At 45.4% G+C, this 27,009-nt stretch overlaps 1 protein-coding gene across 1 annotated transcript in view; it reads left to right on the top strand.

Moving 5' to 3' along the window:
* MAP3K19 (mitogen-activated protein kinase kinase kinase 19) overlaps positions 1 to 27,009 on the top strand; it is a 115,212-nt gene that overhangs the window by 21,523 nt on the left and 66,680 nt on the right. The window contains exons 4-9 of the mRNA XM_077447807.1: positions 5,484 to 5,638; positions 8,316 to 8,431; positions 8,574 to 8,686; positions 15,831 to 15,882; positions 22,155 to 22,233; positions 23,326 to 23,579. Coding sequence (XP_077303933.1) covers positions 5,484 to 5,638; positions 8,316 to 8,431; positions 8,574 to 8,686; positions 15,831 to 15,882; positions 22,155 to 22,233; positions 23,326 to 23,579 — 769 coding nt within the window. The remainder of the gene's footprint in view (positions 1 to 5,483; positions 5,639 to 8,315; positions 8,432 to 8,573; positions 8,687 to 15,830; positions 15,883 to 22,154; positions 22,234 to 23,325; positions 23,580 to 27,009) is intronic.

Below are 27,009 nucleotides of genomic sequence, written 5' to 3'. Positions count from 1 at the left end.
GTGGATGCATCCGAAATTGCAGTGGGGGCAGTCCTCTCTCAGAGACAGGGCCCCAGGGCCTTATTGCATCCGGTGGCGTTCTTCTCACGTAAGTTGTCTGAAGCGGAGAGGAATTATGATGTCGGGGACAGGGAGCTACTCGCTATCAAAGCTGCACTTGAGGAATGGCGCTATCTCCTGGAGGGAGCAGCTCATCCCATTCTGGTATACACTGATCACAAGAACTTCGAGTATTTGAAGACTGCTAAGAGGCTGAAGCCACGTCAGGCCAGATGGGCACTTTTCTTTACAAGATTTTCCTTCCACATTACCTATAGGCCCGGATCGAAAAACACCAAACCCGACTCGCTACCTCGGATGTTCAGCGAACCCGAAGTTCTTCAATCCACAGATACCATCCTTGCACCCGGAAATTTCCTTATGCTCCAGGAAGATCTTTTATCCCAACTCAAGCAAGCTTCATCTTCAGCTTCGCACCCATCAAACACCACCCTACACTCTAGCAATGATTTGTTATGGCATGAAAATAAAATCTACGTGCCCCAACAACTACGGGTTGCTGTTCTCAAATCTTGCCACGACCACAAACTGGCCGGCCACTTTGGGGTACACAAGACCGCCGAACTTCTCCAACGCACCTTCTGGTGGCCTCAGCTGCTAAGAGACTGTAAGCTTTATGTAGAATCTTGCATCACTTGTACCCAGAACAAGGGTAGCAAGACCAAAGCCTGGGGGTTGCTGAAGCCACTCCCCATTCCGGAAAGACCCTGGAGAATGATCTCCATAGACTTTATTGTAGAATTACCACCGTCAGAAGGCTATACCACTATCCTTGTGGTGGTTGACAGATTTTCCAAAATGGCTCACTTTCTGCCCATGAAGGGTACACCCTCTGCCCCTGAGACCGCAAGGATCTTCATTAAGGAGATTGTAAGGCTCCACGGTATACCTGCGAACATTGTTTTCGATCGTGGGGTGCAATTTACATCAAAATTTTGGAGAGCTTTGTGTAAGTCCCTGAAAATTGACCTTTCGTTCTCTTCTGCCTACCATCCCCAGACCAATGGCCAGACTGAGCGAACAAACCAGACCCTTGAACAATATTTGCGTTGTTATTCTTCTTTTTCGCAAGACGATTGGGTATCCCTTTTACCACTTGCCGAGTTCGCCTACAATAACTCTGTTCGTTCTGCAACTAATCAGTCTCCTTTCTTCGCGAACTATGGTTTTCACCCTCAGTTCTTATCAGCCAACGTCCCAGAATGTACGGTTCCAGCGGCTCAAGAAACTTTGAACTTTTTCTGCACCAATAACAAGTTGCTTCAAGAGACGATGGCAAGGACCCAAGAACGCAACAAGGCGGTTTTTGACAAAAAGAGGAGAGGGGAGCTCGATCTAAAACCCGGAGATTTGGTTTGGTTATCTACTCTGAATTTGAAATTAACATGTCCATCTAGAAAACTGGGCCCAAGATTTGTGGGTCCCTTCCCAATCACCAGGAAAATTAATAATGTGGCTTATGAACTAAAATTACCGGAATCGCTGCGTATTCACCCAGTGTTTCATGTGTCCCTTTTAAAACCTTCAATCCAGGATCCCTTCACTGATCGGAACGTGGGTCCTCCTGAACCTGTGCTTATTAATGGTGAGGAGGAATTTGAAGTAGAAGCGATTTTAGATTGCAGAAAGAGACGCAACCAGGTCCAATATCTAGTGAAGTGGAAGGGGTATGGTCCAGAAGAAAACTCCTGGGAACCAGAGACTGGTATCCACGCCAAGAGGTTGGTTCTGGCATTTTAAAGATCTCACCCAGGTAAGATGTCCCAGTTGGGCATCCGGAGGCTGCCCATTGGAGGGGGGCAATGTCAGGAAGATCCGTCTCACAGGCGTCCGAGCGGCGTAAGTCGCAGGAGATCTTTTGCGCAGTTTCAAGAGCGTTACCGCGATCAGCGCACGGCCGTTTGACGCAATTGGCGCCAATAGCGCTATTTAAACTGGATCCATGCTTCACTGCCTTGCTGCCTGATCAACAGTGTTCCCGTGCTTCCTGCTAACCTGTATCTGAACCTGAACCTGCATCCGTATCCTGATCCATATTAAACCCGGCCTGTTTCCGACTCTGCTGTTTGCTGCCTGCCCCCCGACTTTGGCTTGTACCCGACTACTCTTCTGGATTCCGTTTCTGTACCTGATCTGCCCGCCTGTGCCTGACCTGGACTGTAACACCATCCGTCAACTGTAAGTTGCTTGTTCACCGCTGTTGTACTACAGGACACCTCCCAGTCTTCCACCATACCCGGCTGTTACTCCCTCTGCGCTTGTTGCCTTCTACCTCTTGCTGCAGACTACTGGACTCTTACCACTTCCCGCAGTATCCCGTTTGCACCTGCATCTGCTGTCGGACTACAGAACCCCTCCCGTTCGCTGTTCCCTGCGTTCACTTGCATCCCGTTGCTGGACTACAGGAATCCTTCTGCTGTCTGCTGAACCGTTACCTCACCTTTGCCTGCATTCCGATACAGGACTACAATACACCTCCACCATCAACGGTCTGCTGCTTCTTACATCTACCATCCAGTCAGGCACTTGTGCCCCTCTGTGCTCCTGAGCCCCTGTCATCACTACCAGGGTCTCTCGAGTCAGAGGTCTACGAGAAGCCACTCCCTGCACTCCGGGCTCTGCCTTAAGGTACGTGACAGCCACACTTTACCTAAACTTTTATTAGAGCCTGCAGGTGTGGTGCACTTTCTGAAAGCTCACCAAACCCGCAGGTAATAACAGAAGTCTATGCCTCAGTGCAGGTAACTTGCGGATCAGTTTGAAAGCAGCCCAGTAACCACTGCACAGATATTCCCATATATACACTGCAATTTTAGTAATAACCTGACCTTTAATAACAGTCTTCCATTCAGGTATCGCCTGCTGTTGCTGTCCCCAGCAGTGTGCATTTGGTATAACTCTGCCTGTGGCAAGAGACGGTGCTATACAGGAAGCATCAGCTTATACAGCTCTGCTCCACAGCTGCTTGCTTTGCCGGCTTCATTAATTACACAGATGCTCTGGGATGGTGGGTCTGCAACCCATGATCTGGACTTGCCAATCTGCCATCCCACAGAAGGAGGTCGCGGGCCACTGGTTGGGCACTCCTGTTGTAATCAGTCTGGCTGCTTAACATCTGAGTTCCAGCCTCACAGTTACCTGCACGATTCCCTGGATACGTTCTTGGGGCTCTTTGGATTCCTTGGATCGTTTTGGAATTCTGCTGATCGGGCTATCCTTGCTTGATTGACTCCTTGTCGCAGACATTCAAGTCCACTATTGCCGGTAGGAGTGTATACCCCTTATCTCGGGTTGAGGACACACTATCCTTGATGCTCTACATGCCTGCTGAGGCCTTTGTACCCCACTTATGAGCAACAACTTTTCATGGTGGACTCCATATATGTTTACTATAGGATTGTTTCACCTTTGGGACTTTCTCACCTGTGTTTCTACTCATTATATACATGATCTGTTTTATATTCATTATAATTGAGATTGATTTTTATCACAAAGTTTTTATTATTTACACACAATATTTCATATATTGTTCAATGTTTATTTTTTTTTTTATATTTCTAGTAGGGCTGTTACTGATTAAAATTTTCCTGTTCGATTAATCGTTTTTTTTTTTTAATCGGTTAATCGACTAATTTCGATTAATTATAACACACATACAGTTTTTACAATTTTTTTTATTAAACTTTAAAAAAAAACTTAGAAAGTTAGTTTAACTTTAACTGTAATATCCACATCTCCCCCATACTGTAATGTTCCCATCTCCCCCATAATCTACTGTCCACATCTCCCCCATAATGTACTGTCCACATCTCCTCCATAATGTAATGTCCACATCTCCCCCATAATGTAATGTCCACATCTCCCCCATACTGTACTGTCCACATCTCCCCCATACCTTTAATATTTATAATTGTCTGCTCTGTCCGGAATAGACAGCAGGCAGACCCGTCCATCCTCCGAGTAGACGGCACAAGCAGGCGGACGATGATGACGTCAGCTCTCCGCTACTAAGCCGCCGTCGGGTGGACCAAGATGGCCGCGGCTCCAGAGCTAGGCCGAAACCACGGCCTTTCCTATGGGCGAGACCGTGGAGCTCACTCTACAGATCATCCTCGATCAAAATGATTTTGATCGATCAAAGAAATTAACGATTAATCGAATAATTAATCGTTAATTTCCGCAGCCCTCATTTTTAGTGCTACATTTTTCACTGATCTTTTGCACTGAATTTTTGTCACATTCATATGCAGCAGCTGTTTATTTTTCTTCACTAATTCAGTTGGCACACATTTTTTCACTTGGTAACCCTGCCAGTAAGTTTGTTGTTTTTCACAGGAGGTCTTTTGCAGATGTAGCAATTACTTAGTTGAGACAAACAATTTACAATGGGTAGGGGTGCGTGCAATGATCATATTTTATCCATTTATGTAAAGCCTTTATCCCAAAGGAAAAAAAAAACTGTTGCTGTAACTGCTTACAGTGTTAGCTGGAGTTCTGGCTTCAATTTGTTACTGCATCAAAATCTGCAGGTGAATCTAACACTCCCCTCCCCCCCAGACTGACAATGCTGCTGTCCAAAAGTGTCCCTATTGCTCCTTCATCCAGATTGAGGGCACTCTTAGCCCTTGCACACACGCTCGGACATTCCGACAACAACATTTTTTCCAACGGATTTTGTCCGAAACTGGTGTTGCATACACACGGTCGGACAAAGTTGTCGGAAAATCCGATCGTTCGGAACGTGATGACGTTAGTTTGTTACGACGGAACTACGTTTGGGCTAGTAGCCAATAGCTTTGGTCTCCTAATTTGATCTGAGCATGCGTGGCACTTTGTCTGATCGGAATTCTCTACAAACGATGGAACAAAGTCCGATCGGATCATGTTGTCGTAAAATTTAATATCCAGCTCTCAAACTTTGTTGGTCGGACATTCTGACGGAAAAAGTCAGATGGAGCCCACACACGGTCGGATTATCCGACAACACGGTCGTTTTCCATTGGAATTTCCGACCGTGTGTACAAGGGCTAATACAGGAGGAGGTGTGTTACTGGCCAGATCACCAGGTGAAAACAGAAGGAAAAAATCCTACAAAAAAAAAAAAAAATGTAGCCACCACATCTAATGACTGGTAAGCTGCAATATATTACATTTTTGGTTTTGGGTTTATTACCGCTTTAATGCTGCATTGTGTATTACAGTGATGCTGAATATTTCAGAGGATAATTGTACTGACCACTACAACCTGTTCAGATGTGTGATTCGATAAAGGCTGTATGTAAAAAGGGGTGAAGAATAGATGTAAGAAGGAATCTGCAGACTATATACTGTATATAGTCCTCCAGCAGCACAGAGCTGTAGGAAGATTGTGGGGACACTCTTGTGTGAGAAACAAAAGTCATACATCCAACTTATTACTTAAGTCCGCAGATTCTTGCCAGGATGTGAACACTATGAATGTGCAAGGCCTGACCCCACTGATGTTGGTGGTGCGTGATGTGGACCTCTTTGAGGGACTGACCATGGAGTGTAAATACAAACCAGTGTCTGTATTAGAAGAACTATTAAGACATCATGGGTAAGTTCACACAGCGCTAAATAGACGACATAGGAAAATATGACACGGTCTTAGTGGATTTCCCAAATCCCATGGTGACTATACTATAATTACATAGAGAAAACAAATGAGGCTTATCCACATGAGGAAGCCCAACCATAGGAAGACAAGGGACTTTTCTATAGTAGATATCCAGTCATCTGACTTGATCAAATAATTTACAAACATGTATTAGGTTAAAAATTGTGCATTATATTTTTAACATATTAAAATGATTTAAGATCAGGAGAGAGTCATCTTGCATTTGTACAGTCATCATATGCCCATATTTTTATTATACAGGGTTTATATATGCAGGAAAGAAATTTGCTCAGTGTACGGCTGGCCTAAGGGGGATACTATCACCTTGTATAAATAAACAATCCTTATAGTAAACTTGGTGCAATGTTGTTCACTGTATAGTCATTGTAAATGACAAGGGGGCACTCTTTGTGCCTGTAAGGAAGAAGATTTATAGTAACTTTTGAAGGCTTATCTACATAAAATAGACATCCACAGTAATGAAGAGTAAGAAGCAGCACAAGAAGCCAATCATTTTGAGAAGAACCATGCTGATAGGAGGAGAAAGCAGAGTGACAGAGAGATGAACTCATCATTCTGCTGCTTCTCCTTTTATTATCCAGTCACAAGCTGGGGCAGGTCTATGGGTGGGCTGAGCGATGCTGGCCATCATACTGAGGACACCTAGTGGTGAAAAATAAGTACTATGTGGAAAAACTCTGGACTGAGGATGAGTGAGGATTGAGGCTGAAGTTTTTTTTTTTGTTTTTTTTTTGTTTTTAGCTTTAACTGTTAAAGTGGTTCTAAAAGCATTTTTTTTTTAACCTTAATGCGAGCCCCCTCTCAGCCCCACCTTATACTTACCTGAGTCCGATCTCGATCTAGCCGTGTGGATGAGAGCAAAGGCTCTCTCTGCGCTCTTCCTTCTCATTGGCTGGCAATCACAGCCAGTGAAGAGGAGGCAGGGCCGAGCCACACTCTGTGTGTCAATGGACACACAGAGTGGCACTTGGAAATGAGCACACAAGCAGCTTGCTATGGGGTCACTCAGCAGGGGACCCAAGAAGAGGAGGGCTGGGACTGCTCTGTGCAAACCATTGCACAGAGCAGGTAAGTATATGTTATTTTAATTTTTAAAAATGTGAGCATTTACAATCACTTTAGGGTGAGGGGATTTACTAAAAAACAGAGCACTCTGAATCTGGTGCAGCTGTGCATGGTAGCCAATCAGCTTCTGACTTCAGCTTGTTCAATTACACTTTCATGATAAATCCTAGAAGCTGATTGTTATGCAGAGCTGCTCCACATTCTGCACCCTCCGGTTTTAGTAAATCTCCCCCATTAATACACTGATAATAAGTCACTTAATAATAGCAGACAGTTAGGCCTCTTGCACACTGCAGCTAGAAAATGCTCAGTACAGCTTATTTTTTTTACTGAGCTAAAATACAGCCCATTAAAGCGGGGTTCCACTTAAAAAAATAAAAATAAAAAAAAAGTCAGCAGCTACAATCACTGCAGCTGCTGACTTTTAATAGTCGGACACTTACCTGTCCCAGAGTCCAGCGATGCGGGGGAACAAAGCCTCGCTCGTCTCCCCCTCCTCTCTGCGGTGCCGGCATTGTCACTGTGGGAGCCTGGCTTTACAGCTGGGCAGGCACTGCGCATGCGCAAGCCACGCTGTGACTGGCCGGGCAATCATCTGGGGCCTGGAACGTGTCCCAGATAATTGCAGAGAGGGAGGGGAGAGAGGTGATCTTCCTTTCCGGCGCCCAGGAGGAAGTGGGAGCTGGAACCCTCTAAAAAGGGGGTTTCCGCTCCCCCCCCCCCAAAAAAAATGACATGTCAAATGTGGCATGTTAGGGAGTCACCTGAACTTAAAGCAGAAGTTACATTTTTGGGTGGAACGCCGCTTTAATTATAATGTGCTTACGCACACAGGCACGTAAACAAGTGCCGGGTGTTCTTCAGTAAAAAAAAAAAAATAGAAACATCTGCATTTTTGGTCATGTGCGCAAATTTGTCTATTGACATTGGCACTGCGAGAACAAGCTTCTGCACATGCGAGAAAATGTGCATGAATTTGCACGACCGCATATGCGTGAAAATACATTACATTTCTTTTTAAAACGTCTGAAAAAGTAGATGCTCAAAGAGGAGTATCGTGTGCAAGAGGCCTTACTGTGGCATACCTCCCAACTTTTCCAGATGGGAAAGAGGGACACCTATCAGCAAAAGTATGCAGGCAAAAGACACACCCCCTGCCACGCCCCCTTAAAGGAGAATTGTACAAACAAAAACAAGGCTGGTTAAACCCACAAGTGCTTTTTTACCACTACTATTCCTTTATATTGGCTTTTGGAATTTACAAATGCAGCCATTTAGAAATCAGATGAAAGGTTTAGCGCTGGGAAACACTTTTTGATAGATAAAAAGTGAATTTTATACACAACTATATGGATCAGACCAAAATGAGGGACAGATGAGGAGGAATGAGGGACAGAGGGACATTGCTCCAAATCAGGGACAGTCTCTGGAAATCAGGGACAGTTGGGAGCTATGCTGTGGGAGCAATACAGTAGTTGATTCTGATCTTTGGTGTAATCCAACCAATAACAGCTCTTATGTGACATTGCAGTGATGCCCACCTGTTAGATTTAAATGAGAATTCTGCAATGAGCTACGCATCCCAAGTGAAGAGCCCCATAAGGCAGCAGCTGATGGACCTCCTGGAGAAGTCACCTCCCCCACCAGGTAAGGGTCACCTTCTAATAGACAGACAGGAGGCCAGCGGAGCAAGTGATTGTTTCACACACAATAAAAAAAAACTTCCCTAGGCTTTTCACTTACAGACCATTCATCATAACATGTATATGGTTTCCATTTGCCTTCACAGAAACACTAGACGAAGACTTCTGCGGCTTTTGTCCGGACACAAAGACTTCATTATTTGACAGAACAGCTTCTCTGGACAGACCTGACAGTCAGAACACACACTCCGGGAAGGAGGTAAGGCACACTTTGGTCTTTCCTAGTCTTAAAGGGAAACTGTAATGGCTCGTTCACACCATAACGTACTTATGCTTTTATGCACATTGCAACTAATTTTGCCTAAATGCCCAAAAAATTGCCCAAAAAATTGCACCTGCGCTACTTTTGGCTTTGCAGTGCAATGCTGCAAACATTCACATATGTGCACTGGGGTGCAATGAAGAATGAGTGGCATACGGTGGGTTTTTGATGCGCATGGTGTGAACGAGCCCGGATTAGACATGTGCAATTTGTTTCGATCTGAATTCTTTATTTATTTTTTAAACATATTTCGACAAATTCGTTAATTCGGAAAAATCCGAATTAACGAAAACCTGTTTAACGAATTCTTCCAAATATTCGTAAATTTGAAAACTCATAAATTCAAAAATACGAAACCCCGAAAATCTGAAACAACTATTAAAATTATAGATATTGGAGGTTTCTTTCAAATCTGTCTATTAGTGAACGTAACGAATACGAATTCATCCAAAGTTACGAATTATGCAAAATAACGAATGCTGTATCTAAACGAATGGAACATAACTGATCAATAATAAACGATAATTATAATAAAAATGTTTTATTATTATTTATTATTAATTCGTATCGTTCCATTTGTTTAGATGCAGCACTCCTTATTTCAGATAATTCATAACTTCGGATAAATTCGTATTCGTTACGTTCACTAACAGCCAAATTTGGAAGAAAATTCCAATACCTATAATTAAATAGCTAGTTATTTCGAATTTTTGGATTTTCGTTGTAATTTTCAGATTTTCTAATCTAATTTCCGAAATTCTGAATTTTCGAATTTACAAATTGCGATCATAACAAATGACTCGAAAAGCTAAAAAAAATAAAAAATTATGAAACAAAAACTAATTTTTTGGCAGTGCACATGTCTAGTCCAGATGGTTATCAGTTCATTTTATTACCGTATATACTCGAGTATAAGCCGAGATTTTCAGCCTCTTTTTTGAGGCTGAAAGTGCCCCCCTCGGCTTATACTCGAGTCATCGCTGTCTGCCCGCTCGATCAGCGTGTCGAGCAGACAGACAGCGGCCATTCTGATTCAAAAGCCGCGCCTCCGGCTCCCCCTTCGCCTGTGATAGGCGGAACACTGAATTTCCCAGCAGCCTGTGTTCCGCCTATCACGGACTTCGTATCATCCTCGTACTACGGACGAGGATGATACGACGTCTGTGATAGGCGGAACACAGGCTGCTGGGAAATTCAGTGTTCCGCCTATCACAGGCGAAGGCGGCGGCGCAGCTTTTGAATTTTACAATGGCCGCCGACGAACGAAGAGGGCACGGGACGGAGGCAAGGCACAGGACGGCACGGCACGGGACGGGACGGGACGGGACCGGAGGCAAGGCACGGCGGCGAGGCACGGCGGCGAGGCACGGCGGCGAGGCACGGAGGCAAGGAGGCTCGGCACGGGACGGAGGCTCGGGACAAAGGCTCAGGACACAGGTAGGCTGGACACACACACACACACACACACACACACACACACACACACACACACACACACACACACACGGATACACACACACACACAGGGATGGATGGATGGATGGAGACACACACACACAGGGATGGACGGACACACAGGGATGGACGGACACACAGGGATGGACGGACACACAGGGATGGACGGACACACACACAGGGATGGACAGGCATGTCTTACCCTCGGCTTATACACGAGTCAATAAGTTTGCCAGTTTTTTTGGGGGTAAATTGGGGGCCTCGGCTTATATTCGGGTCGGCCTATACTCGAGTATATACGGTATAACATTTTTGGGTTTTCTTTCTCTGTTTTTTATCTGTTTGTGTTTATAGGTGATGTTTTATATAGGTCTAGCATCAGATAAATGCTTTCAATTAAATGCTCACATGGCAACTCATGTGAAAAGGAGTCTAGAGCATTATCTGTTGATGAAAAATATTGATCTGCAAAAAAAAAAAAAAAGAAGAGGAAAAATACTTTTGCAAGTTAATTATTTATTTTAGTTCTGACCATGATAAACAAAAAAAGAAATGTACAAAAGCAGTTTATATTTTCTTTAAATGCTAAGAGCCTATTTACATCTTTGCATAGTAAAGCGATTGTTACCACAATATGCAGTAACACAATGGTGTGGTGCATTGCAAGATCACTCATTTTAAATGGCACCTCAGTGCATAATTGCAGTGGTGGGCAATGCACGCCAATGCATATATCACACCTTGTGCCATTCTGCGTTGGAGAAAAGCATTTTTTTAAGCATATTAAGGTGCACTGCTAGCTCATTCAATGTAAATGGAGTGCCTTGCCACTGCACAGCCTTGGAAAGGGAAGGAGTGTTTTCAACCTGCTGTGCTAAGTTCTCGACTTGGCTATTGAAATGCCCATCTGATAAATCTGATAGACTGCCCAGCTGAGAGCACACAGCAGCCTGACAACTCTGATTGTATTTACTAAACAGTGGCTTAGCATTGTCAGCCTGCAACAGGAAGTGCTGTTACTGACAGGATCTCCATGTATGAAACTTTGCAAAAGATTTATAAAAATCTATTTGCTTAACATGCATGCCAGCATGCCCCGGGGGCACTTGGCGCCATCTCAGCCATCTATGCACCTTTGAACAGATGCCTATCATCAGCATCCCTCTCCTACATGTCTCAATGGGATTGGGACCTCCAATCCCCAATAAATGTAGAGGACTGGAATAAGGCTTGGAAAACAGTCGCGAAATGTTCTTTTAATACAAAATTAGCTTGAAGCCACGTATAGGGTTCTTTTCAGGTGGTACTAGGTCCCTGCTCAGGTCACCCATGCTTACCAGTAACTAGTGACAGATGCTTTCCTAACTGTGAACAAAGGAGAGATGTCCTGCATAGCTGGTGGTCCTGCCTGAGACTGGTGGGGTTCTGGTCTTGTGTTTCTGCTCTAGACCCTCTTCCATTTACAGTTGACCCTATTGCATTGCCCAACTCCCGGCTTATACGTGCCCCAGCAGAAGCTGGCTACTTATCTTTTTTTTCCTGCAAACCGACCATAGTCCAGGCCTGGAAGACCCCACGTGTTGTATTTCAAGAGGTGAAGTCACGTATGACTGCCTTGATGCCCCATAAGCAGATGTCTAGCATCGTGAACAACTTACATCCTAAATTTCTCATAGTCTGGGAACCTTGGATTTCCTATGAGTTTCCCTCACTTCAACCGGCTTGTTTGGGCCTTCGCTGACTGCTTCTATTTGCATATCTAAATCTGAGTTCTTTTTTCCCTTCCCTTTTCTAGACTCAGACTTTCTCTTACTCCATTCTACTTTCTTTCTGGCTCTTCTTTTTTCTCGTCGCAATACTACCCCATTTCATGACACTTACCTGCAAACGAAGCCCTTGATGTCCCCTGTGCAGGCTGCGTCTATCTTCACCCCTCTTCCTTCCGGGGCCACAGACTCCAGCTCTGTGACTGGCCAGAGGCATCAGTCACGGCACACGCTGGGGGAAGAAATGGCACGGTGGTCCGTTTCACATCAGCGCATGCGCCGATGACATCTACTACAAGTGAAATACCTCCTAAACGGCGCACGTTTAGGAGATATTTCCACTACCTATAGGTAAGCCTTATTCTAGGCTTACCTATAGGTAAAAGACAAACAAAAGGGTTTACAACCACTAGGATCTGAATATTGTTTTTTTTGGGGTTAACTAACACTAACTAATAGGGTTAATGGCCCTATTATTTATTTTTCATGAACTTGTTTCTTACTGTGTTTTTTCCCCTGTGAGCTCTCAAATCTCTCTTTTTTTTTTTTTATTTCATTTTCTCTTTTTTAATTGCGTAAATTCTTTTTTTTTTTGCTTGTGTTTTAATTGAAACGTCTGGACTGAAGTCAATGGATTACCAAGCAACAAAGGATATCTTTTATCCTGGTTGATACATGACTGGAGTGCTTGTGCATTCATTTTTTGCTCAAATTTTTTGGGAATTTTTTTTTTATTCATAGAATGATTTTCCTTTGCTAGCATGAGGCAGCTAAATTATGTATTTTTCAGAACAGTTCTAATCAACATTCCTTCCTCAGCAGTTGGTCGGGGGCGTCTTTCTCAACAGAAGACTCGAGAACAAACTAGCCAGAAGTGGGTGGTTCTGTCTTAATGTTAATTTTTACCATTTAGCAATATATATATTTAAAAAACACAAACATTTTACAAGGGGCATCCCTATATGAGCATGTGTAAATTGCTCTGTATTTATAGAGTAAATTCACAGGAAGGAAAAAAAAAAGGTTTGCATGGATATAATGTTGCTTTGTATAGGTGGCATGCAGGAATCCTGAAATAAACTGGCGGATATAGGAATGTGTGCTGGGAAAGGGCTCTTGGGAGATGTAGTTCTGGGGAGGGGGGAACATATGTTTGAAAACAAAAAGTGAGCTCTCAGCAGCTGACCCTGCTACAATTTATAAGTCTGTTGAAGATGTTGCAGGGAGTAATGAAAGCAGTTTCTTGCTACAGGAACAAGGTATAAGAAAATAATGCTGGTTCATAATCTAGAGTGGGGGGAATGAGGGTTTGGGGCAGTGGCGGCTGGTGCTCAAAATTTTGGGGGCCTAAACTGAAAAATTCAGAAAAAAAACCCCCATCAATTGCAGCCTCACTGTGCCATCAATTGCAGCCACTGTGCCCCATGAAATGCAGCCACTGCATACATTACCCCCCCATATATTTTATACACACTCACCCCCATGTATTATATACAAACTACCCCCCCATATATTTTATACACACTCACCACCATGTATTATATACAAACTACCCCCCATATATTATATGCACACACTAACCCCATCCATTATCCCATGTATTTTATATATGTACACTGACTCCCCATATATTATATATACACTGGTCCCTGTGTATGATATATACTGAGTTAGCCCCCCCCCCCATGTATTATACACATACATACCATATCAGCTGAAGCTTCCCATAGACCGTTGCGTGTCTGGTGCCTGGTCACTCTTATCTTAAAGTGACAATTTTTTTTTTTAAACAACTTTTGGGGGGGGGGGGGGGTCAGCGCCCATACAACCCTTATGGATGGGGCGCCATTGGTTTGGGGGGTAAATTTGAGTAATGACTGAACATACATTTTAAGTGGTGCCTCTTCCTGACAACAGGGGTGCCTTGGTTTGCATTGCAATTACACCAACAATTTTTTTACAGAAATATTGTTATATTCCTTAGAGCAATGTACTAGACCATTTCCCATTAAAGGAGAAGTACAGCCAAAGCTCGTTTGGCTGTATGCCTCCTGTGGATCACAGGAGTGTAGTTCGTTCTGCACTCCTATGACCCATTTTCAGCTGACAGAGGCTTGAAGCCTGCTGTCGGCTGATGTCACAGAGCCGGTCCAGGCTGGGGAAAGACCATTATCATATGGTCGGGATCCACTCAGGAGCCTGGAATGATGGCACCTGGCTCCGCCTCTCAGCAAGGTGCTGAGAGCCTGAGCCGGCCGCTCCCGACCCCTCTACCACTCAGTGCTCCAGTGAGCGCAGGGGGAGGGGGGCAGAGCATACAGCGGTGGTTGACAGTTTCCAGCTCTCTGCTCACTGAGAGATCAGCGGTGTTTGATCGCTCGATTCTTAATCTTCGAGCCGGCGGGGGAACTGATGCTGCATCCACCTGAGTATGATTTCTAAATAAATAAAACTTCTCTTTTAAGCTCTTTTTTTCATTCTATAGCTCTTATTACTAGTTTGTAGTCAATATCAGAAGAGCAGCCTAGGGTGACAACCATAGATACAACAGTGGAAGGACAGGAAGTGTGTTATTTGCGGGATTACCAGGTGAAAATAAAGCAGAAAAACTAGGAAAAATAAAACAAATGTAGCCACCACACCAAGAACTAGTAAGCTGCAATATTTTCATTTTTTCCCCCTATATATTTTTGTTTTGGGGTTCAGATACACTTTAAAGGCAAATTTCATATTTTGCACCATGTGATTTGTTATCCAGGGTGTAACATGTAATATGGCGCAAATGCCACCTCATCCTCAAATGTAACAATTTGCGGGGGAGGGGTGTTTTTCCCCTGCAGTCACTTATGAAATCGGAGCAGCTGCGGGACTTTGCCCACACAGCGGGATCATTCACTCACAGAGTACCGTGAATGAACTACAAGTGCCACCCGCCACCGTGGATGGAACATGAATGCAGTAATCACCACACTCATAGTCCATTGACACTTCCCCTTTAGCTCTCAAATTGAAAGCCTTGAAATACCTTGGTATGGGCATGAAGCTGGAGAAAGATTCTGCAGGAGACTGGCATGGCATTCAACATCCACCGCTCACAGATTCAATACTCTGCAGGCACCTGTGGGAAAAAAAAAATTCCTACAAAAAATAAATGCAATTATTATTTTAAAAGGTGAACTTAGACTTTAACAGTTAAAAATGGCCTGAAATTACTCAAAAGTGCAGTAAGCAACAAGCCAAAAAAAATAAAGTTTTATGTCCTGCAACAGAAATAATAGTAGTGCAGTAATTGGAAAATAGATCTGGAGCAGAGATAGAAAATAGATCTGGATAACCGTAAGTGTTTTGGGCAGCTTATGCCCTCCAGCCAGGCAGATGCGAGTTCCAGGATTGAAGCTCCTTTGTTCCCCTTCAGTTAGGATTACAGCACACAGCCGCCACCTGCCTTTTGGGTAATAATCGCTCAGCCGTATCATGTAAAGGCAGATGGTTGGCAGCAGTCCTCCGCCACCTCTCTCTACGCCGACACAATGACTAATTACGTAACGAGACGGCGCGGTTACAACAGTATGTGAAATGGGAATTTGTGGCAGGTCACCCCGCTGGGGAAAGACAGGTACAGTTGCCAACACTCAGCAACTTTCCAGGTTGCCTTTGACCAGGTACATGTGTTTCTGCCAACGTGTTTTATCATTGTGCAATTTAAGCTCAGTAAATCTAATTTATTTATATACATTCATCTATTTACTTTTCTCTTTTTTTTCTTTTTTTTTTGTGGGTAAGCTACAATAAAAGCCATTTTCTGTTTCTTCGTGCAATTATTAACAACATTCTGAATTGGCTTACATTTTTATTTTCAGCCACACTGTGATGGGATTATTGTAGAAGATATAAGTCAGGAGCCAGAAGCAGGTACAGCGAGTTTACTGTTGTGTCTGTTATTTGTTTCTACAAAAAAAAAAACTAAAGTTGGCTATACCCTGTTAGGTTTTCAAATAAACATTCGTGCAAATATCCGTACCCTAATCACAGCGACAGAGGGAAAAAAAAGAAAAAGAAAAGGATTTTGGAGGAGGGCTGATAGAAGCAATAGAAGAGACTTTGAGTTGAGAATACATACTTGAGTATAATGAATATATATATATATACAGCGATCAGCCATAACATTATGCGCCCCCCCCGCCAGTGGCGTAACTAGAACCTTCAGGGCCCCGATGCAAGAAACCATGAAGGGCCCCCCTGAACCCCAGCCAGGGCCCTTCCCTCCGAGTCCGGTGGTGGAACTCCAGGGCGTGGTCACAGGTATGACCTTTGTGAGCCCTGTAGTTCCACCACTGGCATCAGTAGTTTTTTTTATTATTTTTTTTTTATTTTTAGGTGCCCCATTGGGGGACTGTCCCTAGGCAGGATTGGGTCCCCGTCCCCAGAAGAGATGAGGTCCTTTTCTCCAGGGCAGATGAAGTTACTGCCCCAAGTTAGAAGTGGTCTCTGTCCCCAGGGGAGATGGGGGTCCCTGTCCCCACGTGAGAAGGGGCCCCTGTTCCCAGGGGGAGATGGAGGGGGTAAGTAATGGTGTGTGGGGGATGGGGTCCTCTCACTCACCATGACCAAGCTGCAGGCCGCGCACTCATCCATGTTGGCCTGGGCTCCATCCAGTGTGCTGGACAGGGGATTAGCATATCTCCCAGAAAGACCTTTCATCATCTGTGTATGATGGGGAAGGAGGGGGGCTGGCAGACAAGCCTGCAGTGTCCGCCGGGGAGCCGGCTCTCATAGGGCTGCACTGCATCTGTGTGCTTAAAGTTTGTTTACCCGGGAGAAGTATGCAGTGCAGTGTGGGCCAGACTCTGGCTGGGGAGAACAGACATCGGACTGAGCGCCAATGCATGGAGCAAGAGAGGGGTACTCTGAGGAGCCAGCCGAGGACACAGGTCATGCGGGGAATGCACAATTAAAGAGCAGCCAGTGCGATAGTCGAGCATGGAGCTCTGCTAGTCATCCTCCACCTCCAGCAACCCGTGTGCATGGTGCACTGGTACCCCTAGCTGCCTATGCTGCTGCCGGCCATATGTAGAGGGGGCTGCATGGGCCCCCTGCAGCACAGGGCCCAGTTGCTGTCGCGACTGCTGCACCCCCTACAGTTACGCCCCTGCCCCCCGCCTTTAGCTAAAACAGCCCTGACCCATTGAGGCATGGACACCAAAGTAACATCCACCATCCATGTGAATGGCAGGAGCCAAGCATTCCCAGCAGAACATCGCCCAAAGCATCACACCATAGCTCCCAACTGTCCCCGATTTCGAGCAATGTCCCTCTTTCCCTCATTTGGGTCTGATCTACTGTATATAGATGTATATAAAATGCACTTTATATCCATTAAAAAGTGTTTCCCAGTGCTAAACCTTTCATCTGATTTCTAAATTGCTGCATTTGTACATTCCAAAAGCCAATATAAAGCAATAGTAGTGGTACAAAAAAAAAAAGCACTTGTGGTGTTAGCCAATCTTGTTTTTTTGTACAATGCTCCTTCATCAGACCAGGCCACCTTCTTCCATTGCTCTGTAGTCCAGTTCTGATGTTCATGTGACCAATGTAGAAGCTTTTGGCTGTGGGCACAGGTCACCATGGGCTTCACAGCCCCAAACACAACAAACCGTGATGCCCATTTTTATTTTTCTGCTTTTACCACATCAACTTCATGGACAACATGTTAATTTGCTGCCTAAAATATCCCACCAATTTTCAAATGCCATTGTAACAAGATATTTCTTTCCTGTCATTGGTTAACCACTTAACGACCGCCGCATGCCATTGTACGTCATCACAATGGCATGTACAGGCACAAGCATGTACATGTACGTGCTTGCCTTCCAGCGGGTGGGGGTCCGATCGGACCCCCTCCCGCTGGATGCGGCGGTCCGGTTCGCTTCAGGAGCGATCCGGGATGAGGGGATGGCCGTTGGTTTCTGGCCATCCCCTCTCGATCGCTCCTGGCGAATGAGAAGCTTCCTCCCACTGTGTATTGTATACACAGGCAGGGAGGAAGTGATGTCATTCTCCTCGGGGCGGTCTTATTGACCGGACTACGAGGAGAGGACACAGTAAGTCTGCACCAAACACTACACTGACACTAATTAACACACAGGCACACAAACCCCCCCCCGATCGCCCCGCCACCCCTCCCCCCCCCCAGTCACAGTGTCACTGATTGCAGTGATCATTTATTTACTGATCACTGCATTCAGTGTCAGTTGTAAAAGTAAAAAGTGTCAGGGCAGTTAGTGTTAGGTCCAGGGTAGCCCCCTACCACCCCCCAATAAAGATTTAACCCCCTGATTGCCCTTAGAGTTACCCCTTTCACCCCCTTTTGCCAGTGTCACTAAGCGATTGTTTTTCTGATCGCTGCATTAGTGTCGCTAGTGTCGCTAGGTAGCTAGTTATTTTTTTAGGTTCACCACCAGGTTTTTATAGCGCTAGGTACCCCGATATACTACCCAATAATGGTTTTAACCCCCTGATTGCCCCTAATTAACCCTTTCACCCCCTTTTGCCAGTGTCACTAAGCGATCATTTTTCTGATCGCTGCATTAGTGTCGCTAGTGTCGCTAGGTAGCTAGTTATTTTTTTAGGTTCACCGCCAGGTTTTTATAGCGCTAGGTACCCCGATATACTACCCAATAATGGTTTTAACCCCCTGATTGGCCCTAGTTAACCCTTTCACGCCCTTTTGTCAGTGTCACTAAGCGATCATTTTTCTGATCGCTGCATTAGTGTCGCTAGTGTCGCTAGGTAGCTAGTTATTTTTTTAGGTTCACCGCCAGGTTTTTATAGCACTAGGTACCCTGATATACTACCCAATAATGGTTTTAACCCCCTGATTGCCCCTAGTTAACCCTTTCACCCCCTTTTGCCAGTGTCACTAAGCGATCATTTTTCTGATCGCTGCATTAGTGTCACTAGTGTTGCTAGGTAGCTAGTTATTTTTATAGGTTCACCGCCAGGTTTTTATAGCGCTAGGTACCCTGATATACTACCCAATAATGGTTTTAACCCCCTGATTGCTCCTAGTTAACCCTTTCACCAGCGATCACCGTATAAGTGTCACTGGTGACGCAGGTTAGCCAGTTAGTTATTTAGGTTCCCCGTCAGGTTTTTATATAGCGCCAGGGACCCCCATATACTACCTAATAAAAATGTTAACCCCCTGATTGCCCCTAGTTAACCCTTTCACCAATGATCACTGTATAAGTGTTACGGTTGACTCTGGTTAGTTAGTTTGCTTTTTATAGCATCAGGGCACCCACCATATATTACCCAATAAAGGTTTAACCCCCTGATCACCCGGCGGGTGATATCAATTAGGTTTTAGGGTCAGGGTCTGCATCGCCCCAGGCAGCGCTAGGTTAGTGCCAGTACCGCTAACACCCACGCGCAAAGCATAAACCTCCCGTAGTGGTATAGAATCTGAACAGATCAATATCTGATCTGATCAGATCTATACTAGCGTCCCCAGCAGTTTAGGGTTCCAAAAAAACGCATTGTTAGCGGGATCAGCCCAGATACCTGCTAGCACCTGCGTTTTGCCCCTCCGCCCAGCCCACCCAAGTGCAGTATCGATCGATCACTGTCACTTACAAAACACTAAACACATAACTGCAGCGATCGCAGAGTCAGGCCTGATCCCTGCGATCGCTAAGAGTTTTTTTGGTAGCGTTTTATATTTAAATCCGGAAGGCAGTGCTTGGTTTTCGGGGTCCCGTACGTGGCTAGGCTCCCAAAAAGTCCCCCACATGTGGTATCCCTGTACTCGGGAGAAGCAGCAGAATTTATTTTGGGGTGTAATTTGACTTATGCCCATAGCATGTGTGAGCAATATATCATTTAGTGACAACTTTGTGCAAAAAAAAAAAAATTGTAATATTCCTGCAACTTGTGGCAAAATATAAAATATTTCATGGACTCCACATGCCCCTCAGCAATTTCCTTGGGGTGTCTACTTTCCAAAATGGGGTCATTTGGGGGTTTTGTGTTATTTTGGCATTTTATGGCCTTCGAAACTGTGATAGGTAGTGAAGAGTGAAATCAAAAATTTGCACCCTTAGAGATCCTGAAGGCGGTGATTGGATTTCGGGGTGCCGTACGCAGCTAGACTCCCAAAAAGTCCCACATATGTGGTATCCCTGTACTCAGGAGAAGCAGCAGAATATATTTTGGGGTGCAATTCCACATATAACTATGGCATGTGTGAGCAATATATCATTTAGTGACAACTTTTTGTAAACTTTTTTTTTTGTCATTATTCAATCACTTGGGACAAAAAAAAAATATTCAGTGGGCTCAACATGCCCCTCAGCAATTTCCTTGGGGTGTCTACTTTCCAAAATGGGGTCATTTGGGGGGGTTTGTACTGCCCTGCCATTTTAGCACCTCAAATTCCAGAAAATGTACTCTAGTTTGTAGACGCTATAACTTTTGCGCAAACCAATCAATATACGCTTATTGACATTTTTTTACTAAAGACATGTGGCTGAATAAATTTTGCCCTAAATGTATGACTAAAATTGAGTTTATTCGATTATTCTTATAACAAAAAGTAGAAAATATATTTTTTTCTCAAAATTTTCGGTCTTTTTCCATTTATATCGCAAAAAATAAAAATTGCAGAGGCAATCAAATACCATCAAAAGAAAGCTCTATTTGTGGGAAGAAAAGGACGCACATTTCGTTTGGGCGCAATTACCAGTTAAAGCAGTGCAGTGCAAAATTGTAAAAAGACCTCTGGTCCTTAGGCTGAAAATTGGTCCGGGGCTAAAGTGGTTAAGGACCGGAAGATTTTTCCCCTTAACGACGGGTCATTTTTTGCCATACAGCACTGTGCCGCTTTAACTGACAATTGTGTGGTCTCCCCCCCCCCCCCCCCCCCACAAATAGAGCTTTCTTTTGGTATTTGATCATCTCTGTGGTTTTTATTTCTTGCGTTATAAACAAAAAAAGAGTGACAATTTTGAAGAAAAAAGCTTTACGTTTTACAATTTGCTACAAAAGCCACATGGACATTTTCTTGTTGTCAGTCTCATGCTGGCTGAAGAGGTCCTGTGTGGCCCTGAAATGTCACAGTTTCTGCTGCAAGATAACCATGAAAGCATTGAACCCCTTTTTTTTTGGAGATCCTTGGTGCGTTGGTGATGTATCCTTTGTTCTCAATGCACGTGTTCTCTCAAGGCCTAGGCTGGCCATAGATTGGTTCTTTGGAAAAGAATGTTGTAAGAAAATGTGTTCATTTTTCTAATCTTTAGTGGGTTCAAATCAATGTTCATTTTTGACCACAGTGACAAGAAGTTTGAACGGCACTAACATCCACCCCCCCCCCACCACCACCACTGTCCTTACCCTGGATGAGGGCAGTGAGAGCAGCGGTCAGAGCTGATTCGGCAATCTTCCAGCGTGGCGGGTTCGAGGAAAGCTGCTTTAGTGTCCTCTCCTGGAGCAGCATCTTCGGTGCGTCCCCTTTCCTCCTTGCGCTAGGCGTCCAATGGGATCGCCTGACATTTTGGCGAGGCGGGAAATGGGTTCCATACCTGCTTACCGATTGGCCAGGAGGAAGATCAGTGTTGCAACAGCAAATATTCATTTGCTGTTGCAACACACCTGGGTGGGCTCCAGACGCATCCTCTGCGACCCAAGCTGATGAAGCCTATTAGGGCCTCTGGCTCTAATCAGGTGCTTAAAAAAACAAAAACCCTGGCCAATGTAATTCATGTGCCCAGTGCCCTGAAAGGGGCCAGACACATGAATAGGGGGAGGCAGCAGATAGATTCATGCTATGCATGAATTTATCCACTGCATATAAGGGATGGCAAGGAGAGAGGGGGCGGCGCCCCTAATGGACGAGCCGCCACTGCTGTAAAGTCCATTCATAACGACATCAAATCTTAAAAGCAGATTAAATCTTTTGAATGACATTCAAATGTTCTGAGAATTTTCCTAAGCCTTTAATTCAATAACCTATGGCCAGCTTTACATCTGCACACTGAACAAATAAAAAAATATATATGTGTGTGTGTGTATACAGAAACAAATTTTAAGATAATAGATTCTCTCTAAGGCTTATTTTATGACATCTGAAGAACTCTCTCGAGGGAAAAGGAATAATGCATTTCACTGGTGTATCTGTATATCTATAGAAGTGCCGATCTGTCCAGAAGCCGGCGGAGCAGAAAGTTCCCCTGTTTATGATCTAGAAAAGAATACAATGGATGAAAGGTAACTTTAAAATCAAGGTATTCATTGTACAAACCTTACTTACTTTACAATCTATTTCATAAGTACAGTATCACTTTTTACTGAGTCTGTTAAGCCCCATACACACTATCAGATTTTCTGCAGATTTTTGTCTTCAGATTTACCAAAACCATATAATATGAGGTCAAACCTTAGGAGTTTCAATGTGTATGCAATCAGGCAGGTCCTTCTACTGCATGGTTTTGGTAAATCTGAAGACAAAAGCCAGCAGAAAATCTGATAGTGTGTATGGGGCTTTAGAAGAGGTGATTCACCTATCATCTTCATCTCCGATTCCTAAACCTTGGTTGTTCTTGCTCCAAACTTGCGTCGCTCTTCACTGATCCTCAGCACTTTTGCAAAACTCCAGTCACTCATCCTCTCATTACTCCTCTGTGTTATGCATTGGACATTCCTATCTTACTCATCAGTCATTTTCCTCACACATCTTTCTTAATCCTCCTGGATACTCCACTCATGAGTTCCTTTTTACACTATATGGCATACAGCTTGTGGATACCTACCGATCACACCAATATCAGCATGAGTTGGCTTCCCTTTGTAGCTATAACATCCTCCACTCTGCTGGGAAGGCTTTCCACAAGATATTGAGGCTGTGAAAATGTGTGCCCATTCAGTCAAAAGACCATCTGTGCGGTCAGGTATTGATGTTGGATGAGAAGACATGGCTCACACTCAGCTTTCAAATTCACCCCAAGGGTGGGCAGTGGGGCTGAGGCTCTGTGCAAATAACTCTAGTCCCTCCACACCAAACTCATTAATCCATGTTTTTATGAAGCTGGCCTTGTGCCATGTTAGAAAATAGCTTACTTGAAACATTTTCTACAAGGTTGTAGGTGCATTTGTCTAAAATTTCTGTAACAATAACAGTACTCTTCAGTGGGAATGCATGCATTTACCGTAATAAATGGGAGGGGTGTCTACATCCACTTGACTTCCGAAAGATAAAATCCTAATTCCAAACCCATGCAATGTATTTGTGAATTGAACAGAGTGATAAAAACATATTATATAGCATATACAACCTCATGAACTGACACTTTTGTATTCCAGGAAGAAAAACTTTCTACCTGCACAATGGCTCCCTGACTTCGCACCAGAGCACTTGACCTCAAGGCCATCCATTAGGAAGAACCCATCACTGCCACCGCTTTATGTGAAGAAAGATGAGAAGGACATCCAGTTGGAGAGGCTTGGCCTCGGTTACCTGTTGAAAGGGTCACATTCAGACCCCAACATCCCAGAAGCACAATTAGCAGTTGACCCGCTCCGAAACCTCAGATACATAAAGGAACACATTAAGCAAAGTAATCTAATACATTATATAGCTTTACATGTATTAAGGTCAAAATTTGAAATAGATTGCAGTTGCCAAAATAATTGTGTTAAAGAGTTTGGAATATCAAACGGTGTATTCAGCTGGGAATTTTTTTTTTTTTTTCTAATATGATTTGAGAACATTTCCATATTGGAACGACCATTAAGAAACCCAAAATGTGTCAGTGGGCTTTTGGCAAGGTGATTGGGAGTAGTGATGGACGAACTTCCGACGGGACGTTTCGCGAACGCGAAACGCGAACGGGCACAAACGTTCGCGAAAACGACCGTTCGCCGCGGGCTCCATTGACTTCAATGGGAGGCGAATTTCGCAAACCTTTAGGTCGAATTTGCGGCCACGGGGTAATTATTAGGGGGTAGCACGTAGTCCCACCACCTGGACAATAGCATAATACATGTATGAGGTGAATTTGGGATCGATAACTACAAGCATTTTTTTTTTATTTGGGAAATTGTTCTGACAATTCAGGACTATGGAGCTAATGAAGGCAATGGAGGAGAGGGAAGGTCAGGGACCAGGGTAGGCAAACAAGAGGGTGCAGGAGATACAGAGCACTGACAGCAGCACCGTAATACAGAGCACTGACATCAGCACCGTGACATACAGCGCTGACAGCAGCTCCGTGACATACAGCGCTGACAGCAGCTCCGTGACATACAGCGCTGACAGCAGCTCCGTGACATACAGCGCTGACAGCAGCTCCGTGACATACAGCGCTGACAGCAGCTCCGTGACATACAGCGCTGACAGCAGCACCGTGACATACAGCGCTGACAGCAGCTCCGTGACATACAGCGCTGACAGCAGCTCCGTGACATACAGCGCTGACAGCAGCTCCGTGACATACAGCACTGACAGCAGCTCCGTGACATACAGCGCTGACAGCAGCTCCGTGACATACAGCGCTGACAGCAGCACCGTGACATACAGCGCTGACAGCAGCTCCGTGACATACAGCGCTGACAGCAGCTCCGTGACATACAGCGCTGACAGCAGCTCCGTGACATACAGCGCTGACAGCAGCTCCGTGACATACAGCGCTGACAGCAGCTCCGTGACATACAGCGCTGACAGCAGCTCCGTGACATACAGCGCTGACAGCAGCTCCGTGACATACAGCGCTGACAGCAGCTCCGTGACATACAGCGCTGACAGCAGCTCCGTGACATACAGCGCTGACAGCAGCTCCGTGACATACAGCGCTGACAGCAGCTCCGTGACATACAGCGCTGACAGCAGCACCGTAAGCAGCCCCAGGAGGAAGTCAGCACAGCACAGGGATGGTGTGATCCCCTCATAATAAGAACCCCCAGGAGGAAGTCAGCACAGCACAGGGATGGTGTGATCCCCTCATAATAAGAACACCCAGGAGGAAGTCAGCACAGCACAGGGATGGTGGGAACCCCTCATAATAAGCAGCCCCAGTAGAAATATGACACCGCTCAACCTCTTCAAAGAGGAGGGTAGGGGCATATAGTACGGTGTGCTTTTTTGGGTCAGGGAAGTGAGCCAAATGAATTAAGAAGGTCTGTGTGCTTGATTCCAAAAATTGTTTATAGACATATACATGGTCTACTGATCACATGTGTTGAATTCCTCCGAGATCCATGCCTCATTCATTTTTAGAAATGTGAGGTAGTTAACACTGTGGTGAGCTAGGCGAGTACGCTTATCGGTCACAATCCCCCCTGCTGCGCTGAACGTCCTTTCGGACAGGACACTGGATGAGGGGCAAGCCAACAGTTCGATTGCAAATTGGGCAAGCTCTGGCCAGAGGTCAAGCCTGCCCACCCAGTAGTCTAGGGGTTCATCACTCCTCAGAGCGTCCACATCGGCCGTTAACCCAATGTAGTCGGACACCTGACGGTCTAGGCGTTCCCTGATGCTGGATCCGGATGACACCTGTCGATGGGTCGGCTGAAAGAATGACCTCATATCCGAAGTCACCAACACATCTTCAAACCGGCCTCTTCTTGCAGGCGCTGTTGGATTGGTACCCGCAAATCCTTCTCTGGGAGTGGGAATTGCTCCTCTGCCAGCGCACGCAAAAGCAGAATGCAGCATTTCTCGAAGCAAGGCCTGGAAGTGCTGCATTCTGACAGCCCTCTGCGACGGCGGTAACATTTCCGCCATTTTGTGTTTGTACCGGGGGTCTAAGTACGTTGCCACCCAGTACTGGTCCTTGACCCTCATGCTTTTTATACGGGGGTCCCTATTAAAACACTGGAGCATGAAGGCCCCCATTTGCACTAAAGTGGAAGCGGTGTGGTGGCCTGGCTCCTGCTCATCATCCAGGATAATGTCGTCCTCTTCATTCTCCTCTCCCCATCCTCGCACAACAGGGATCCCAGAAAGGTTTAAAGCATGCTCTTCTTGCTCCTGCTCATCCGCCCCGGCACCATCCTCCTCTGACTCCTCATCAGACTCCTGTTGTTGACTTGTCTCAGATAGAGTAGCCCCCCCTGGGAATTCATCCAGCATTGCGACTTCCTCATCTTCCCGCTCCTGCTCCTCCACAGCCTGATCAATGACACGACGCAATGCACGCTCCAGAAAGAAGGCATAAGGTACCATGTCACTGATGGCGCCATGGCTGCGACTGACCAGTTTGGTGATCTCCTCAAATGGCCGCAGAAGTCTGCATGTGTCGCGCATGAGCAGCCACTGGCGCGGTGAAAAAAAACCCAGCTCCCCAGAACCGTTTCTTTCGCAGAGTTCATACAGGTAGACGTTAACTGCACGTTTCTGCTGGAGCAGCCTATCAAGCATATAGAAGGTTGAGTTCCATCGCGTCGGGCAATCGCAAATAAGACGTCTGACCGGCAGATGGTGTCGCCGCTGAATGTCAGCAAGGCGAGCCATGGCCGTGTAAGATCTTCTGAAATGGGCCGAGATTTTCCTTGCCTGCCGCAAGATGTCCTGGACCCCAGGGTATTTGACAAGGAATCGCTGCACGACCAAGTTTAAGACGTGTGCCATGCACGGCACGTGCGTGATTTTGCCCTGTTTCAATGCGCTAAGCAGATTGGCACCGTTGTCACACACCACTTTACCAACTGTCAAATTGAGCGGTGTTAGCCACTCATCTGCCTGTGAACGCAAAGCTGAAAGGAGTGCCGGGCCAGTGTGGCTCTTTGCTTCCAGGCACAACAGACGCAGCACGGCATGGCAACGTCTCACCTGGCATGTGGAATAGGTTCTGGGGAGCTTGGGCGGTGCAGTGGAAGAGACGCTAGCAGCGGAAAAGGAGGAGGCAGCTGAGGAGGAGAGGGAGGAGGATGGAGTAGGAGGAGGAGAAGAAGAGTCAGGCCTGCATGCAATCCGTGGCGGTAAAACCAAATCTACACGGGTGCCACGGGTTACATGCTTGACGGCCGTCAGAAGGTTCACCCAGTGGG

The sequence above is a fragment of the Lithobates pipiens genome, unplaced genomic scaffold, assembly GCF_037356315.1.
Source record: "Lithobates pipiens isolate NorthernLeopardFrog02 unplaced genomic scaffold, aLitPip1_a1.2 Scaffold_22, whole genome shotgun sequence".
NCBI classification, from domain to species: domain Eukaryota; kingdom Metazoa; phylum Chordata; class Amphibia; order Anura; family Ranidae; genus Lithobates; species Lithobates pipiens.
This window is presented reverse-complemented; position numbering and strand designations above follow the sequence as displayed.